The 20,081-nt window shown below is 29.2% G+C and overlaps 1 protein-coding gene across 3 annotated transcripts in view; it reads right to left on the bottom strand.

Moving 5' to 3' along the window:
- Positions 1 to 20,081, bottom strand: part of LOC107453302 (suppressor of lurcher protein 1) — a 1,096,374-nt gene that overhangs the window by 740,920 nt on the left and 335,373 nt on the right. For all 3 annotated transcript variants that reach the window (XM_071184104.2, XM_071184106.2, XM_071184105.2), the window contains exons 2-3: positions 17,652 to 17,757; positions 203 to 275 (exon numbers count right to left, since the gene is read on the bottom strand). In XM_071184104.2, coding sequence (XP_071040205.1) covers positions 203 to 275; positions 17,652 to 17,672 — 94 coding nt within the window. In that variant the 5' untranslated portion in view covers positions 17,673 to 17,757. The remainder of the gene's footprint in view (positions 1 to 202; positions 276 to 17,651; positions 17,758 to 20,081) is intronic.

Below are 20,081 nucleotides of genomic sequence, written 5' to 3' on the forward strand. Positions count from 1 at the left end.
TCTGCTTGCAGTTTGATATTTTGAAAAGAAATCAGTATTTTAAACTTTATAGCTTACTATCAGTTTATCTAAAATCATTCTTTTTCTATACTTTAAATTACAAATGTGTTTTAAGGAGAAATTGTCAAGCTTAGTTTCTCCCGTAGTATAGCTTCGTCTTAATGCAATGCTATATAATGGAGAGAAAAAATCTTTGTCTTACCTGCACTAACTGCACTTGTAACGCTGAAGTAACCAAATGGAAGGACCAGCAACAGAGAGAGCATCAACATCTCCTTAAATAAAAAAATATTACTTAAGTAAATAAATCTCACATATTATAATAATAGATCCTATAGAAATTATTTTCTTTTAAATCCTAAAAAGGACTATCAATTCAAATTGAAATATCATTTAATGCAAGTGTTCTTAGGCGTGTTTAATGATGATCCAATATCAGCAACTTAATCACTTTCTCGAACCATAGCTGTTTTTAAAATTAAAACTTTATTATCAGAAACTTTATAATCGACAAAGTTATAACATTATAATCGATACAGTTATTAAATTAATATATTTATAATCGATAACTTTATTATCGCATTATTTTCTGTCTTTAAAATTGACAGAACCGGTCTATGTAGTGGGAAACCTTATGGAAAACGTTGTATTTTCATTTGCTTGACTTAGAAAGTCTGACAAACTTAGTATAAATATTAGTATACAAGCTTCTTTTCTTAAAGATTGTATATAGACATACTAGATTTTTTTTTAAAACTTTTGCTGCAAGCCTTTGTTTACCTCTTATTTTCATTCTATCTTTGTCTAAGCTCTAAAATGCAACATTTCTTTGTTTTAAAAACTTAAGGAAATGGCCAACCTTCATTTTTAAAGTGTTAAAGAAAATACATAAAATCCTGTGCAAATAAATATTGTTTCAGCGATGGTCAAAAAATCTAAAATAAACCTTGAAAAGGGGAATTTATTATCGGTTATCCAACGTTTTTCTACTCTTTATTTGCAATAAATGATTAATTCTCGATTTCAGAAGGTTTTCAATAGTTTTTTGTAAAGGCAAATTAAATATCGATAAAAAAAGGGCTGTATATGCAAGCTTAACGTAAAGACTTAATTAAGCGTAAACTAATACAGTAAAATTTAACATTGATTCAAGCTTGGATGGTCCACTTTCTAATAAGTTATAAGCCTTGTTAGAATTTTGTGAGAAAGGTTGTTGCTGATCTTAAAATCAACCATACTGGAAGTAAATTAGTTAGAACATAGTAAAATGATGGCATTAAAATTTTTTTTGTTAATTACGCCAAATACCAACACTATCTATCTTAAATCTGCACCAATTTCTTTATTCATTCAGCTAGTAAAATTTAAAACGCTTTTAAGTTTTGCTAGATGAGTGGATAAGAATATTAAAATATAATTATAAAGATAGGGAATTCAAATCTTAGTCACAAGTTTATTATTGAATAAGTCTAGGAGAGATGCCCATAGTATTTACAAGTCGTAATAAAAATTCTAAAACTAGAGATACAAGTAATGTTAATGCATATTTTAAATTCTCATACATGTATTCAATCTATTTTGAGCAAAAAAATCATAAAATATTAAAAACAAGATACGAGAAAAAAAATTTTTGAAAATGAACTTGCAGGTGGTCATCTCTTCTTAATAGCGAGAAGCAGTTTGCTATCCAATATAAAGGAAAAGTGAAGTTAAATTATGAAAAAACATACTTCATGCAGTTAAACAGCTAACATTTCATGCAGCTAATTTTATAGAATGAATTTTATCATGAAAAATAGGCAAGGATTATCTAATAAGCAAAATCTAATGTACAGATTTAATTCATCGGTTTTGAAATTTTTTTAACTCATTTTCGGGAAAGGCCTTAAGTTTTTACGAGCCACTAAATGCACCTTGTGCATCCAATCTAATAATCTTATTTATTGAGGTAATGTAATCTTCTCTACAACCAAGATACAGGTATTCACGGATGAACACTTTTTGTACATATTTATAAAATTCGTTTACCGAAGAATAATTCTGTACAAAAAGTATTTTTCAGTATGTATTCATTATTTTTTATTATTTTATTACTTATTTATAATTTTTTTATTTTATTAATTGAAATATTATCTGCACTAATTAATAAGTAAGTTTGATGTCTACCCCTTAAGCCAGCGTTTCTCAACCTTTCAGTATTCGCGGCCCAGTTTTCAATCATAATTTTCATCGTGCCCCCCACTTACAGTAAAATGTATACAACAGTAATGTATATTGAGTATTTTGAATTCCTTCTTTAAATTATTTTTAACTAGCTGCCAAAACAAAAGTAAAGTAAAAACCTGTAGCAATTGAGATTGTAGAAACTATGTCTGGAGTTAATTTTTCAAAACAATTACAGTCCATACCTCTTTCAAATGATACTGTTGCTTGTCGAATTGGTGATACAGCTGAAAATGTAGTGTCAGCTTTTCTCGATGTTGCGTGACAAAATGTTTTCAATACAGTTTGATGAAGCAACATATATTAATAAAGATGCTCATTTAATTGCCTATGTTTGATTTTGTGATATTATGTCAGTAGTAGAACCACTTTTCTGCAAATCAATAGAACTCAAAACAACAGCGCTAGCATTATTTGCTATTTTAAATGATGTTATGAATGAGGCGAACATAGAATTCAAGAATTGCATCGGAATATGCACCGATGGTACTCGTTCAATATCAGGAAGGTTCAAAAGTATACAAGCACTTGTAAAACAAAAATTGCCTTAATGCGTCTGGACACATTGCATGATCCACAGAGAAGCTTTGGCTTCGAAAGAAATGAGTCCTGGTTTGAATATTGTGTTAACTACTGTTGTAAATTATATAGAAATAAGAACTCTGAGAACGAGAATCTTTTCCGCACTTTGTAAAGATATGGGTTCAGTACATTCAGAGTTACTATTTAAATGCGAGGCAAGATGCTTATCACGTGAGAAATTCCCGCAGCGTGTTTATGAATTAAGAGAAGAAATCGCCATTTTCCTAAAAGACGATAACAGACCGGAAACCGAGAATTTTCACTATTGTTTATTTGTGATGAAATTGAGCTACTTGGTCGTCATATTCAAGAAATTAAATAACTTGAATCTTCAACTCCAAGGAGCAAATACTCATATGTTGGATACGAGTGATAAAGTTAATGCTTTTTGTAGAAAATTGGAATTGTGGGGCAGAAATTTAAAGCAAAAAAACTTAACAATGTTTGCAAATGTGGATAATTGTACTGAAACTTAAAAGGCTGAAGAAGAACATGTAAAATATGTTTTTGTTACCATTGAAAATCACTTAGCCATGCTGGCAAAGAATTTTACAAAGTATTTTCCTGCTGACGACAAACTGATAGCAAGTTACGAGTGGGTTAGGAATCCATTTCATAAGACTCCCGAAGGACTCTCAATTGCTGAGGAAGGAAAATTCATAGACTTCACGACAAGTGGCGAAACCAAAATACAATCTATCTATATTATATAAAACGCTAATACGTACGTATGTATGTATCAATAAAACCGATGATATTTCTTTTCTCGCGCTGGCAACAGTTTTCATTTTTAATTGATTGGATTCGGCGCGCAAGAGCGCGTATGAGCATCATATGGCTAAAGTAACCAGAGTGAGCATTATCAGGTTGTTCAATTCAGATTCATGCACTAAAAACATGACAATATTTAATTTAAACTCAATTAGGAATTAATTAATTAATTGAAGTGAGAATGCTTTAAAAGACCGCTGTTGAATTGATATTTTTCTACTGGGAGCTACCTAAACGTCTAAAAAACGTTTAAGTATTTGTATTGAATGCATTGTATTTTTTAAATCTTTCGCATTTATTTATGCATTGAATTTTCAAGCTTTAAAATGCAGAATATTAGTGAAGCAATATTTGATAATTAATTTTGCTAATATGTTTCTTATTTAGCTAATGTTTTGATTTTTTCACCATGTACAATCTAAATAGCTAATATACTTTTTTAAAAGCCAATAAGAACATTGGTAGAATTCTTCTACATGAGTACAATACTATGTCTTTGATGATAAAATACTATGTCTTTGATGATAAAATACTATGTCTTTGATGATAATATATTATGTCTTTGTGCTAGAATATTGTGATCATTGGCGAGCGAGCGCAGCGAGCCATGGTTCACGGCGTGAACCACATAGGATTGCGTAGCAATTCTCGGGGGTTGGCGAGCGTTAGCGAGCAGGGGGCGGAACCTCCTAGTATTATATAAAACGCTAATACGTTCGTATGTATCAATAAAACCGATGATATTTCTTTTCTGGCGTTGGCAGCAGTTTTTATTTTTAATTGATAGGCTTCGGCGCGCAAGAGCACGTAGTGAGCATCATATGGCTAATCTATATTATATAAAACGATAATACGTTTTAATTGATAGGCTTCGGCGAGCAAGAGCACGTAGTGAGCATCATATGTCTAATAGGGTGAATTCTCACAGAATTATCAAAGAAATTCTCAGAAAATTATCTCCATCGAAGCCAATGCTTTACATCCGGCGTTCAGTACTATTTCATATTGTTTTACAACACATGGTTTTAGCCCTCTGGTGGGAAAGACTTTAAAGCAAAACTTACAACAGTTACTTTTCTCAACAAATGAAATTTAGAATACTGTGATTAAGAAAAATATGTGAACTGTTTGCAATTTCAAATTAATATTGAAATGTACAGGTTTAGAATTTTCTACAGTGAAAAGTTTTCGGAACTTCAGTGTTCAAAAAAGTATACAAAAGCTAGACGTTAAGAACGTATCCAATGAGCGAGCAAAGCGAGCATCGGATTGCGAAGCAATCCGAAATGAACTGCGAAAGCAGCTCCGGGGGTTGGTGAGCGTCAGCGAGCAAGGGGCGGAGCCTCCTAATTTAGTAATAAATAGCTATTTGAATTTTGGGCAAGAGGATGATTTTTCTGCACTGAAAACAAGGGCATTTTGCATTCTATTAATATTTTCCATATCCTACCTTTGTGAAACTGGATTTTCTGCTGTGGCTTCTTTGAAGACAAAATATAGATCACGGCTAAATAAAGAAACAGAACTGAGAGTGTCTATTTCTAATATTAAACCTCACCTCAAAAATTTTTGTTCTGCAAGACAGGCCCAAGGAAGTCTCTAATTTTTTTTTTTTTTTTTTTTTTTTTTTTTTAAATTTAGTATGTTTTGATTAAGTAAGGTGGGTAAGCCAAAGGCGGCCAGTGCTCCTAACGTAGCCCACCCCGAAGTAAAATTAAATTTATTTTGAATCATAAGATGTCCCTGCTGCATTGTAAATCTTGCATCTGAGGAGCACGAGGCTTAATTGGAAGATATTTCCTTGAATGGCATCCATTGTATGAAGTGATTTAATTTTTGCAGTTGTCGTTCTAATTTCCGGGTGAGAAGATATTGCAATTTATGTGTGTTTAAATTCTTAGAACTTTGAGTTATGATATGTTTTCTGAAAATTTATTTCTTTTTCTTTAACCACATTACTTTAATTCGAATTAATCTATCAGATTAATAGTTTTAAGTCGTGCAAATGGTGAAAGAGACCATATGCATGTTCCCAAGGTGGCCCGACACCGGTGCCACCTTGGGGACACGTGGGCCACCTTCGGAAACAAACGTGAAATCTATAAAAGTGTTAATTATAAATCATTAAGTAGCATATTATTTCTCAAAAAGGAATGATTGAATTAAATGTCAATTGATTTAATTTATTTTAAGCAAATGTGAAACTTTGGTATTTTTTAAATTTTTATAATATTTTGACTTTCTTTGCACTTTAGTAGAGTTTGCGATATTTTGTTTCAAGTTTTTTGTTTTGTTTGCATTTTAAAGTTATTTTTCAGGTGTTTTTTTTATTTTTGTGGTAGTTATGAGTATTTTCGTGGTCGATTCTGGTATTTTCTTGTAAATTTGGGTATTTTTATACTAGTTATGGGTTAGGTAAGTTAACTCTAGTATGGTTATTTAACTCTTACTTGTTAGTTAATCCTTTTGAAAAAATTAACTTGGTAATTCTTAATTAATTCTAATGAGTTAACTCAAAAGAATGGCTAGTGACTTCACACAAGGACTATCAATGTAAAATCAATAAACAAATTATGCACTCTGAAAACAAATATATTTTTTTAAAGTCGGGAAACTTGTTCTTACCAGCAAGACACTTAAAGTGCTTTTTTAAAAGACGTTTGCCAGTCCAAGTGTTTTTGCTAAAGATAATTTGAGTAAGTGAAAAAGTGATTTCAATATATGGCTCACCTTTGGAACCTGTAGGAAACCTTTGGCGCAGAAGGTACAATTTTGAAATTGTACTACAAAATAAATGAAATTTTATGTTACAATTAAAAGTATATGTGGTATATATTAGAGATAGATGTAAGATTTTACAGAAAAAAATTCAGCCAAACAGACTTAATCAGAAAATTAAGAAAAATGGAAAAATCCTCAAAACACCTTAAGTTTTGATTTAATGAGTTGTTTCACTTTAATAAGTTATTAAATATGTCGAAATATATTTTGTTTTCTATTAGTATGTGCGCTTTCCTTTCATCCAGTTAATCAATTTTTTTAAATTATATTTTCTCTTGAATATTCTCGCGCCATCCCTCTAGTGTGCTCGCGCCCCCCTAGGGGGGCCCGCCCCACAGGTTGAGAATCGCTGCCTTAAGCCATTAAAATTGAGTCCTAGAACGTGAATATCCGATCATTAGATCAAAAATCATTCACGATGGTCAGTTGTTTTTTTGCCAACTGTACAATTTCAGAAATAAGTTAAGCCTTTATTAAATAAATAATCCTGTGAAACTGCATCTGTTTCAACCTTTTAACAAATCTTGGAGATATTTAGATTGACCATCTCTCCTCTATGGTCATTCAACTCAGACTTGTCATCTATTATTTTCTGAAAAAATCTGGATCTCATCTCGAATGTCACCGTGACCCAATTTTAATCCACAAGGGTACAAATTAAAAAAAAATTCGAAATAAAAAATAATATTTTTAAAAACCACGTTTTTGTAGTGGAGAATAATAATTAAAAGAAAAAATTTAAAAACGAAAAACGTGGGGAGCATGAAATACATAACAGTAATGTTATATTAGTGTGTGTATGTGTGCTCTTCAGAATATGTGTATGTATATCTGTAATTGTAATCGTATCTGAATGTGGATACGGAATATGTTTGTGTATATGCATGTGTATGTGGATGTATATGTGGCTGTGCATGTGTATGAGTAAGAAAATGTGTATATGTATGTGTATATGTACTGTTATGTATTTCATGCGCCCCACGTTTTTCGTTTTTCAATTTTTTTTTTAATTATTATTCTCCACTACAAAAACGTGGTTTTTAAAAATATTATTTTTTATTTCGAATTTTTTTATTTTAAATTATAATTTTTTGAATTTTTAATTTTTATTTTATGTTTTTTAAAAATTATTACTTTTCAATTATTATTCTTCACTACAAAAAACGTGGCTTTTAAAAATATATATTTTTATTTAGATTATTTTTCTTAGTCAAGAGTAGTCAAGACTACTACAAGACCACTACTAAAATAATAGAACTTTCATTTTAAATTAGGGATACAAAAATCTTTACAGAAAAACAATACCTTTACGACTTTCATTAGTTTTATGCTGATGACAACCAAAACAATCTGGAAATGTATGAGGAAAAACTGGATCCTACCACGTGATTTTTTAGCCAATAGAAATACTCCAACAAAAAAATCTTTTCACCTGACATGTAATACTAATTTGAAATAATGGAATCAACAACAAAAGACAATCTCAAAAATATATTTTTTTTTAATTTTAATTTTATTTTACTTTGTATGTCTTTTTTCTCTTCATTTTCAAGCATTGTCATCCAATTCTGAACTATGTGCCAAATTTGAAGTTTGTAGCTAGTCGGAAAATTAGTTTAAAATCGATTACAAAATTCCACCCGGACAGACATACACGAAGGCAAGTTTATATAAACGTGGTAATAAAATAGAGAATTACGCAGAAAAAACGTTTTAAAGTTTTTGCTGATGTTATTTTAAATGCTTCAAGCTCCTGTTTGCTTTTAACGTAATATAACGCAACAAAAAATAAAGAAAATAAGTAGGTACAACTAGGTATAAAAACCAGCTCACTGTATCTGAAATCGAAACAATTGTTTAGATTGTTAAACATCTAAACATAAAACATATTAAAATATAAGTAATTGCACAGCAAATACGTTTTAAAGATTTTGCTGATGCTACTTTAAATGTTTCAAGGTCCTGTTTGCTTTTAACGTGATGAAACGCAACAAAAAATAAAGCAAATAAGTAGGTGCAACTAGGTATAAAAACCAGCTCACTGTATCTGGAATCGAAACAATTGCTTAGATTGTTAAACAGCTAAACATAAAACATACTAAAATATAAATAATTGCACAGAAAATACGTTTTAAAGTTTTTGCTGATGTTACTTTAAATGTTTCAAGCTCCTGTTTGCTTTAAACGTGATGAAACGAAACAAAAAATAAAGCAAATAAGTAGGTACTACTAGGTATAAAAACCAGCTCGCTGTATCTTGAATCGAAACAATTGTTTAGATTGTTGAACAGCTATACTTAAAACATACTAAAAGATTAATACAAGTATTAATTTACTAATTCTATATGTTGCCACGAGTACTTACATTTACTACGAATTATAAATCTCCAGAATAAATAATAAAACTGAATTTAAAACTTATACTAGTAGTAAATATCAAATAACTACTACCATTCTGAAATCCTACTTCCAAACTTCATTTATATTAACTAACCTTAATTCTGCATTCTCATAAAATATAACACTATTGTTAAATAATGTATGTAAACGAGAAAGTATGAAATCATGGAATTAAAAGTAATTATTAAGGCCAATATTTACGAAGGAATCGTGGACTTTATTTCAAGCAAATAATGTATTCGGAATATTGATATCAATTACTAACTTCAAAGTTTATTAGCAGATACATAACAGATGGCACTTGTTTGTATCGTTCTAACACAATGGAATATACTAAGTTTTGCTGAATGCACTTTGAGGTAGGTCGAAAATTAATTATGTATTTCATTAGTGGCAAGTCTAGATTCGCTAAAAGCTTTCGGAATAAGCTCAACTTCTCAAAAAGTTTGTTTCAATTAAATGAAAGTAGCAGTTACATAAAGGAAAAGATTTATAATGAATGACAAAATTGTAATATGGAATTAGTTATGAAACAAATTTAGAAAGAATAATGAATGCGGTTGCTCTTAAATTGTATTTAAAGGAAGCATTGCTTTGACTGACAATACTTTTACTTTCTCTACAAGTGAAGCTTATTACAAATTTAATGTACGTACTGTTATATGTACTTCGTTACTTACGAAATTTAGTTCCTTCAACGCATCACTTTTCAGTCATTTCAGTTCTTTGCTTTTGAATTTTAGTTCCTTTATTATTTTCATTTAGTGCTTTTAACATCATTATTCTTTAAATTTAGTATTTTTAAATCATTACCTTTGAAATTTAGTATATATAATTCTTTTCTTTTACAATTTAGTACTTTTACTCAGTTACATTATAAATATAGTACTTTTTTTTCCTTAATTTCGAAATAAATTACTTTATTATTATTTTTGAAGTTTAGTTTTTTTAATTCGTTATCTTTGGAGTTTCATACTTTACTTTTGAAATTTACACAAAATTGAAATTTCTAATAAAAATACAAAATTGAAAAGTAAATTTAACTGATCAGACAGTTTTAAGGACGTTCTCTAGGGTATCATGATGAAATTACCAAATTTTATCGCATATTATATAACCGTATTTTATTGTTAATTTAAATAAAATCATTTCCAAAGCGCTTTAGTAAAATTTACCGAGCTGTTTGGTGTTTCCATAGAGCCAAGGAATACTATAAATTGTTCCATATTCTAGTAGTTTTGATCATACTTGCTTACTCAGTGCAAAATCTACTAGGTTCTATACCTAGTTATTTATTGAAAATTATAGCCAGCTAGTTATTTATTGAAAAGCATCACTTGTTTGAAACACATAAACTTATAAAAATTCAAAAATTGTGAATTAATTTACTAATAATATATGTTTTTTTTTGTAGATTTTGGCCCTAGTAGTTATGATATTAGTACGTTTTCTTTTCTTACGATAAAGGGATTTATTCCAAAGAATTGAGAAAAATTATTATTTTCTTTTAAATTGTTCCATTACTCTTTGAAATATTATAAGATATATAATGGCCATAAAGATATCAAAATCATGAAATAAAAGAATGCTCTCTTATAGAGATGTGAGGACGCATATTTTTAACATGAAGAAGATTTCCGTAAAAATTAATTAACGATCGAACTGAGGGGTGGACCCCCCCTCCCAGTCCTAATGCCAAGAATTCAAAATTAAAAGTGATTGAATTGCTCCCAGCGGACAGTTAGGGACATGGGAAGAGATCCATAATTGGTGATTTATCAACAAAAAAAAATAAGATAGCCAAAAAACAAAGCCAACTCCGCAATTAATATTAAATTTAAAATAGTTTCGCTATAGCGAAATAGATGAAAAGACAGTGAGAATCAATATATCCCTGTAACTGAAAAATTTTTGTCGTAAGAGAACTAAAGTAACTTAAGGAATCACGAGTTATAAATAGACTTCGATGTTCGATTTAGTCGCGACAGTGAATTAATGAGTTTTACATTTGTATTGAATTCAAAAGTAAGCCGTTACATTGCTTGTTAAGAAAAGAATAAGACATTTATATTTGCTTTTTGCAAAATGTAACAAAAATAAACTTATTTTAATTTAATTAAAACTTGATTAAGAATAATTCTAAAAGAAATTTATGAAATTAAAAAAAAAGTTTTAAAAAGCTTGGAAATATGTAATGCCTATTTGTGGCATCACAGTTGTCTTGCGTACTCACAATCAATTCCGAATTATAATTTTCAAAAATAAGTAATCGAAGTGAACTTAAAACTTATACCAGTAGTAAATATCGAATAAACTTCAATTATTCTCATTCTCCAATGCTGTTTTCAAACTTCATTGATATTAACTCATCTCAATTCTGCTCATCATAAAATATAACTTTAAGCGTTGTTAAAAATTATATATAAACGAGAAAGTAAGAAATTATGGAATTAAAAGTAATTATTAAGGCCAATATTTACGAAGGAATTGTGAGCATAATTTCAAGCTTCAAATACATTCGGAATATTGATATCAATTACTAACTTCAAAGTTCATTAGCAATTAAATAACAGATGTCACTTGTTTGTGCCGTTATTACACAATGGAATATACTAAGTTTTGCTGAATGCACTTTGAGGCAAGTCGAAAATTAATTCTGTATTTCATTAATAGCAAGTCTCAGATTTATTAAAAGCTTTCGAAATAAGTTCAATATCTCAAAAAGTTTGTTTCAATTAAATTAAAATAGCAGTTACATAAAGGAAAAGATTTATAATGAATGACAATAAAGTTTTTGGTAAATAATAAATGAATAGAGTCATACTTAAATTATTTGAAAGGAAATATTACTTTGAATGGCAATGCTTTTACTATCATTGCAAGTAAAAATTAAAAGTGCGTGCTTTTATTGTAATGCGTTACTTATTTTAAAATTTAGTACTTCATTAATTTAGTTAATATTTAATTAACTTATAATTTTTAATTTAATTTAATAATTATAATTCGTTACTATTGAATATTAGTTCTTTCATTTTTGCAATTTTTAATTTAGAACTTTTAACTCATAGCCTTTGAAATTTAATACTTATGCTTCGTTACGTGCGGAATTATTCGTTACATTTGAAATATAGTACTTATACTTCGTTGCTTTTGAAATTTAGTACTTTAACTGCGTTTCTTCCGAAATGTTATGCTTTTAATTCGTCATCTTTAAAACTTAGAACTTATACTTCGTCACTTTTGAGATGTAGTTCTTTTAATTCGTGACTTCTGGAATTTAGTACTTAACTTTTAAAATTTAGTTCTCACAATTGTGCTCCCGTATTTTTATTTATTTACTTTTTAAAAAAGTACGTAAGTTAATATTAAAATTGCTTTATATTCATCCTTTTTTTAGAAAAAAAATAAAGATCTTCAGGAGGAAAAAAAAATGTTTTCTAAATATTTTGAATTCAATCATTTTCTCTAAAATTCTAAATATTGACTTCTACAATATCTTTATAAACCGGTTAGTGTATTGGATATAAACTGAAAATTCAATTATTTTCTCTAAAATTCTAAATATTGACTTCTACAATATCTTTATAAACCGGTTAGTGTATTGGATATAAACTGAAAATTCAATTATTTTCTCTAAAATTCTAAATATTGACTTCTACAATATCTTTATAAACCGGTTAGTGTATTGGATATAAACTGAAAATTCAATTATTTTCTCTAAAATTCTAAATATTGACTTCTACAATATTTTTATAAACCGGTTAGTGTATTGGATATAAACTGAAAATTCAATTATTTTCTCTAAAATTTTAAATATTGACTTCTACACTATCTTTATAAACCGGTTAGTGTATTGGATATAAACTGAAAATGCAATTATTTTCTCTAAAATTCTAAATATTGACTTCTACAATATCTTTATAAGCCGGTTAGTGTATTGGATATAAACTGAAAGTTTAATTATTTTCTCTAAAATTCTAAATATTAACTTCTACAATATCTTTATAAACCGGTTAGTGTATTGGATATAAACTGAAAATTCAATTATTTTCTCTAAAATTCTAAATATTGACTTCTACAATATCTTTTGAAACCGGTTATTGGATACAAACTGAAAATTTGAGAGCAAATCTAGACACTCATGCTGAAATGAAAAACACACCTGTTTACACAAAACATCACTTTCCGATGATAAATAATGTGTATCTGAGGAATAATAACACCTTCTGAATTTTAGTTTAAAGCATTTATTTGAATTCGTCAGCAACTTGTCTTGACAACTTAACGCCGCAAGCCATTTTGAAACGCAGTTGTTTTGCAAAATAGCTAAGAATATTCTATAACAAATTAAGTATCGGTAAATATTATAATTTTTGTCTTAAGTATTTTAAATAAAAGTTTGTGATGTTTCAAATTTCTAATTTTCTTTAAGTGTTTTAAAAATCATTCCATTAAATATAAACACTCGCACTGAAATGGAGAACACAAATGTTTTGCATCATTATTCAAATATAAACAATGTGTATCTAAGGAATATTAACACTTTTTGAATGCTACTTTAAAACGTTTATTGAACGTTGCCAACATGTCTTGACAAGTTCACCCAGCAACGATGCTTTGTATTTTTAATTTTCTCTAAGAGTCTTAAAAATCACCATATTTTGCAACCGTCTCATTAATCATCCCCTTTAATCATTAGATTTTGTAATTATTACAATAATCATCACATTTTATAAAATTATCATATTTTTAAACGAATATAAATTTTTGTTTTTGAAAATTTAGGCATGTATTTTCGTGCAAATTTGATTCCCCCTACAGAAAAAAATCATTTATTCACTAAATGATTCTCAGAACATATGAGTATGTATGCATTAGTTTTTAAAAAGAAATTGGAAGTATCAACTGCCACTGCCATATAACTGAGAAGCGCCATTTTACCACTACTGGTAACAAACGCATAATACATAAACGTATGTATATATTACTATAACTATATATTTTAAAATATCCATATAAAGTTTCATTTCCAATATCTGGTATTCTCATAAATATTTAACCCATAAATATAAGTGCTGATAAAAATTAAAAATAAAATACCCTGATATCACCCTCTGTCATTATTGAATTCAAATTTAGGGTCGCACCCTAATTCTATACGATCCTGGTTAAAAATAAGAAAAAATTTGAAGTATGGACTGCCATTGTCAAATGAAGCAGAGGCGACATTTTACCACTACTGGTGACTTACGCATAATACGTAAATATATGTACATATTACTATAACTATATGTTTTTAAAAATTTGTGTAAAATTTAATTATAATATCTGGTATTCTAATTAATATTTTACCTATTAATATAAGTGCTAATAAAAATAAATACCCCGTTATCATCCTCTACCGTAATTGAATTAATTTAGGGTGCACCCTAATTCCACATGACCCTGGAAAAAAAATTATGAAGTAATAAACTGCCACTGCCGTATGAAGAAGAAGAGCCATTTTACCACTATTGGGTACATATGCATAATACATGAATATCCGTCTGAATTAATATAACTATATGTTTTTAAAAATTTCATGTAAAAATTTAAATCCAATATCTTTTCTTTCTATTAATATTTTACCTATCAATATAAGTGCTAATAAAAAGTGAAAATAAAAACTATTGATAAAGAATAAAAAGCCCTACTTTGAAAGGAAAAACACATAAGATAAGATCGATGATTTCTGGTGTTGACAGGTTCTCAATCGATTTCCCATACGAAGAGGAACTGCTATTCCCCTTTAAATATCAACATCTATATGTCCTTTATTCAGAATAACTTAAAGAATTAAACATTATTCCGAATAAAGAATTGAAGCAGGCATAGAAAGTTTAATTATTATAATAACACTGATCAAAGATCATGACTTTTTCAATACAAACTGTGAAATAGTTTTTTGAAAAGCTTTATAAAAAATGAAAAAGGAATTCAAATAATTGTATTGGAGATACTTTTTTTTATTATTTATATCCAACTTTCGTTTTCCTAATTAGTGCGTATGTTTTGGATGTTTTTAAAGGGAAAAAATATCCCCATGGGGAATTTGTTCGTGTCAAGAAAAAAATGTCGTCATACGTTACGTTTTAATTAGAATATTCCTTTTAAATAAATTTTTATCCTTTTTGTTTACAAAAAAGTCATATACTATTGAGAAAGGCATTAAATTTTATAATAAGCTTAGTATCTTTTGTGTTTTATATTTTATAAATAAAAAGTTTTTGTATAATGCATGTGAAAAGTAAATGCACTTTTTTAAAAACCAATGCAAAAAATTTATTTATAAAACAGAAAACACAGATGAGAGATTCTATATTTAGTATGAAGAAAGTTTAGTTGATAGAAATACTTTTACATTTTAACACAGATATTAAAAATACTTCAACGTTTAGGTCGTAGTAATTTTGATTTTTAAAAAAAAGGTCAAGTAATGAGTTTTGTATTTTATGTTCTTTCCTAACAAAGTTAGCAATCTTTCTTTTTAATATAATTGCAAAAGAATTGATTTAGTAAGGTCGTGAGTTCGATCTTCACCTACCGAAGACTCCCTGTGTATTAAATAGTGACGGGTGCAAGTTAAATCTATCAGATCACAAAGTCCTCCAAGTTCCCATAACAAATTAACTCTTCTTGGGGTACTGAATAGGAGACTGATCAGTTTCTGGTTCAGGTCAAAATTGCGAAGTGGATGAATATATGAATGTATGGATTAGTTCGCAAGAAAAGCACCCTCTATCTTAAATTTGGTTTCACTCAGCAGGCTTGCTGGTATTGGCAAGTGGCATTAGAGACAACAACAGCAGAATTAATTTAATACCTTGCACCCTGTCTAATCTTCAGCAATCGTTAAATATCACCCCGTATCCAGTCATTGCTAGATAATCTAATTTTTTAAATATTTAGTTTGGACTTTAATTTTGTTCACATTTGCGAATGCATTATGCTATAAAACACGATATTTATTCATTGAAATCGTAAATAAAAATTAATGATAAGGTGGGGGCTGAGAACAGGTAGAAATTCGTATTCTTTTTTTAAGAAACCATACCTCAGCTACAAATTATTATTATTATTTTTTTAATTTTTGGTTGCTTCATAGTGTTTGTAAATAACAAACATAGTAAGCATCAGCTTTAGAATAAATCTAAAAAAAAAAAATTATTGCACATATATCAACAAATTCAGTAAAAACTGTCAAAAGTACAACTGAAGACCACGATGGCTTAAGTCGATAATAGCTAATTTGGAGGGGGGGAAAACATTTTACGCTCCTATGGGAATGGTTTTTTACAGTACGGTCTATTTTCCCTATGATATAACTCTCGGAGAGAACATGTTTTTCACATTATAGATTTGTCAAAATTCAGTAATCGTCAAAATGTAACAGATGATCAAATCGTCATTTTTGTTTTAAATGGACATAAATCGTTCCTCTTTGATCCTCAAATGAACATTTTTTTTAATATGGCTGTAAAACATAAAATAATATTTTGATTAGTTAGTGTGTATAGTCTGTTTCCTGGACTCAAATATACAGAAGAAATCTGTTCAAAATTTAAAGTAACTAGGACTATCCGAATTAAAGATATCGCTATTAAAAATGGAGTAAATAATGAGAAAACATGTTTTGAGACATAACGTTAAATTGGAGAGCCTCGTGGGAAAATAATTTAAAAAATACGTAACTTCAATTATATTTGAGCTAGAAATAAAATTCAAATGGTTTTGGAATCCCTTTCCGTCTGGCTGTGGTAGGTGCTCATGGTTTTCCCCACTAAGTAACTAAAATTTGGGTTAGGTCTAAACGAAAATCGAAGGCTAGTTCTTCTTAGTGCTTAATCCAGGAGTTCTCTTGTCTTCTGAGTTGGGCTCAAAATTACAATGCTGCAGAGTTGAACAACATTAAAGGTCATAAACACAGAATAGGTTCGAAAGCTGGTTATAAAACAAAATAAAATGGTTTTAGGAAGAAAATTTTTTTTTATCTTATATAAAAGAGAATTTAAGTTTGATGATTTTGTAATGAAGCTCGGATAAGCTGTATATGAATGCCTGTCCTCTGAATTTTTTTTCCAATGTCCACCTGGGGAATGACCAGGCATCTGAAGCGCAAATTTGTTGGCCACTCTTTCAAGGTCAACATATTGGGTGGGCTAGCGTTGCTCCCATAGTAACGGCAGATATAGTACAGAGAATGAAAGAACATCCATGCTTTGTCTGGGATTCGAGCCCCGAACTTTTCTGATGCAAGTCCAGTTTTCTGACCCCTACAAAGTCCGGTTGGCCCAGGCCTCAAAGAAAATTTCTGAATATGCAAAAGACAGTATAACTGAAACCTTCAATATGTTAAAACCGCTCATGCTACCTCGTAATAACTATTAAACTTAAAATCGAAAGAATACTCATATCAGAAATTAAATGTCAATATTATTCAGTATTCTTGAAGCTAAAAATTTTAAAAAAAAAAAAAAAAAAAAAAAAAAAACTAAGTTTCTGCACTATCAAAAATTTCGAATCCTATTACAATAAAAAATATCGATACTCAGGGTGTCGATACTTTTTTACAGTAAAATCCATTTTTTATCGGAACATGTTTCGGAACAAAATGTTTGATGCACCGCAATTTTTACAGTAATAATTATCGTAAAATCAATCGATCACTCGAATAAAAATATATTTCTGTAAAAATTGAGGAATTATAATTTACGGTAAAAATGAATTTTACGGTAAAATGGATTTTATACGCGTTGCATCGACATTGTTGGTATTTTATACCGTAATTTGACCCGGAATTTTTTTCAGTGTATTTCAAATACTTAAGCTATAAAAATGTCAAATATTTTACTTACTTTTTTGAAAAGAGTGGCCATCCCATTCACTAAACTTTATCTTTACTATTGTACACATCAAGATATCAGACTACACCCTGAGAAATATCCAAAACACTATCTAAACCTGTAAAGAAAAGTAGCAACATGTTGTAACCAGTAAATCTATAGACATTTTTCACTTTATACATGTTTAAATATATAAAGGACATTTTAATTTTTTGCTTAAATTTTGTAAATATTTTTGGTTGAATTTATTTAATTGTTTGAAGATGGTAAATTTATTTATTAAAATAAAAATAATTAAGTATAACTGTGAGACATGTTTTTTTCTTTCTAAAATCATTTTATTAGTTAATTTATTTGAAAAATTACTGAAACATTTCAAACATAATTTCAAAATATATGAGTATAAATTTAAATCTCTAAGTTTTGGAATAAATTTACGTGCTAAAATTCGTAGAGATTTATTTTATTTTATAATCGGAGTTTAAAAACCAGCCCATTTCTGAGTTTACGACTACCAATGTTCAACTCCACAGCCTTGTAATTTTCAACCCAATCCAGAAGACAAGAGAGCTTCTGGATCAAATATAGAGTGAAATTAGCCTTCATGGAGAAGTTTCTGAGGGAACTAACCAGCATTTGCTTTACATGGAGAAGAAAATCACGAAAGTCCCTAGCTGTTAGCCTGACGGCAAAGGGTCTCTAACCCATGATCCGTCTACAACCGAAGATATCTTACGTCACTATTGTAGTCTGTGCAGAATTCGTATCGACCAGCCATCGTTGGGATTCGAACCTGCGTCACCTCATCGGGAGGCGAAAACTTTATTCCTATAGCTACCGTGGCTGTGTAGATGTTTTTAGAGTTTTCCATATTTTTGTTTCTAAACTAAAGTAATGTTTGCAAGATTATGAAATTCGACTTTATGTAAAATTTTCACCGCCAAATAAATCCAAAGTATTTATGCAATGAAAGTAAACCATTTTTTATACGAAGTTAGCACCCATATCGATTGCTAAAAGTTTCATGGATAACAATGTTTTCTTTTTTTTTTACCAAAACAACATATAAAATATGTTTGATAAATTTTAAAATGTAAGAAAATATTTTGCAAAATATTTCAAATAAATTTTTAAGAACACATTTTTACGACTTACTTTTGCTGCATAAAAACACAATTTTAACCCAGGTAAAGAATTTTACGAACGTATTTATTCCTGTTTTGAAGAATATTTCCAAATGTAGGTTCATCAACTCTATATACTTTAGTTGAATGAAAAAGACATTAAACCGAAGAAGCACATCAAAATAGAATTTTAGATCTCCTCTCCCTGTATTACAAACATTTTAGAAAGGCTCGTAAAAATAGGGTTTTATCTTAAAAATACACTTGATATTTTTTATCATAGTTTGTTATCCATGATGGTAGACATGAAAGCAATAACAGAATTGTAAATTTGCAGCAATAATTTTTTTTATTAAGAATATAACATCATTCCTTTTTTTTAAACATTTCTTAACTAATTGAGACATGTTTTTGGTTTCAAATTATTAAAAAAAAAATGTTGGTTGCTTCATCACTGCTCGATTTCATTCGTTATCCCCCAAAACAGTTTACGCGGTTGATTTCAGATCACTTCTCACATTCTTACACTTTCACTTTGAGTCGCGGTGGCTCTGGGGATGGAGCGTTCACCTCCCTATTAGATGACCCAGGTTCGAATAAGAGATGTGGCGGATTGATACAAATAAATTCTTCCTTCAACTTGCACCGACCACAGAGCAGACAAAAACTCCTGTGGTATACGAATCATGGGTTAGAATCCCTTTGTCTTCGGGCTTACCATGGAAATCTTCTGTTGTTTCTTTCTCCATGTGCGTGTTAGTATCATCAAAATGTCCTTCACAAAGACTAGTTTGTCCCAATGCTTGATCCAGGAGTTCCCTTGTCTTCTGGATTGGGTTCAAAATTACAAGACCACGAAGTAAAACATTGATAGTTGTGAATTCAGATTTGGGTAGACTGTTCGACGTCAATTATAAAACTTTCACTTTGTTGAAATCCCGATTTTAATATTTAAATATCTTTAATGCTTAATATTAATTGCATAAAACGCTAGTTTTTACACTTCAAATTATTACAAAATGTGAAAGTTAAAATAAAGATAAGGGCATCTTCTTTATAATTATTGTTTCCTAATTATTGTAGTATCAAATTGACAATATCTCTCTTTCAATTCATTTAAATTCACTGCGATGAGTGTTTCTTTTACAGCAAAAAATCTAAGAAACCGTTAGTAAAAACTACATAACTAGGTAGCTAAAAAGTTTAAACTTTTGTTGATCCCGGCATGTAAATTCATATTTAAAAACTACAGACCTTCTTTTCATGACTAAATTCATCTGGCTATTTCATAGATACAAACATAATGATTCTTTCTTTT

Source organism: Parasteatoda tepidariorum, chromosome 10, assembly GCF_982258835.1.
Source record: "Parasteatoda tepidariorum strain Cologne lab strain chromosome 10, Ptep-v5.0, whole genome shotgun sequence".
In the NCBI taxonomy this organism is placed as follows: domain Eukaryota; kingdom Metazoa; phylum Arthropoda; class Arachnida; order Araneae; family Theridiidae; genus Parasteatoda; species Parasteatoda tepidariorum.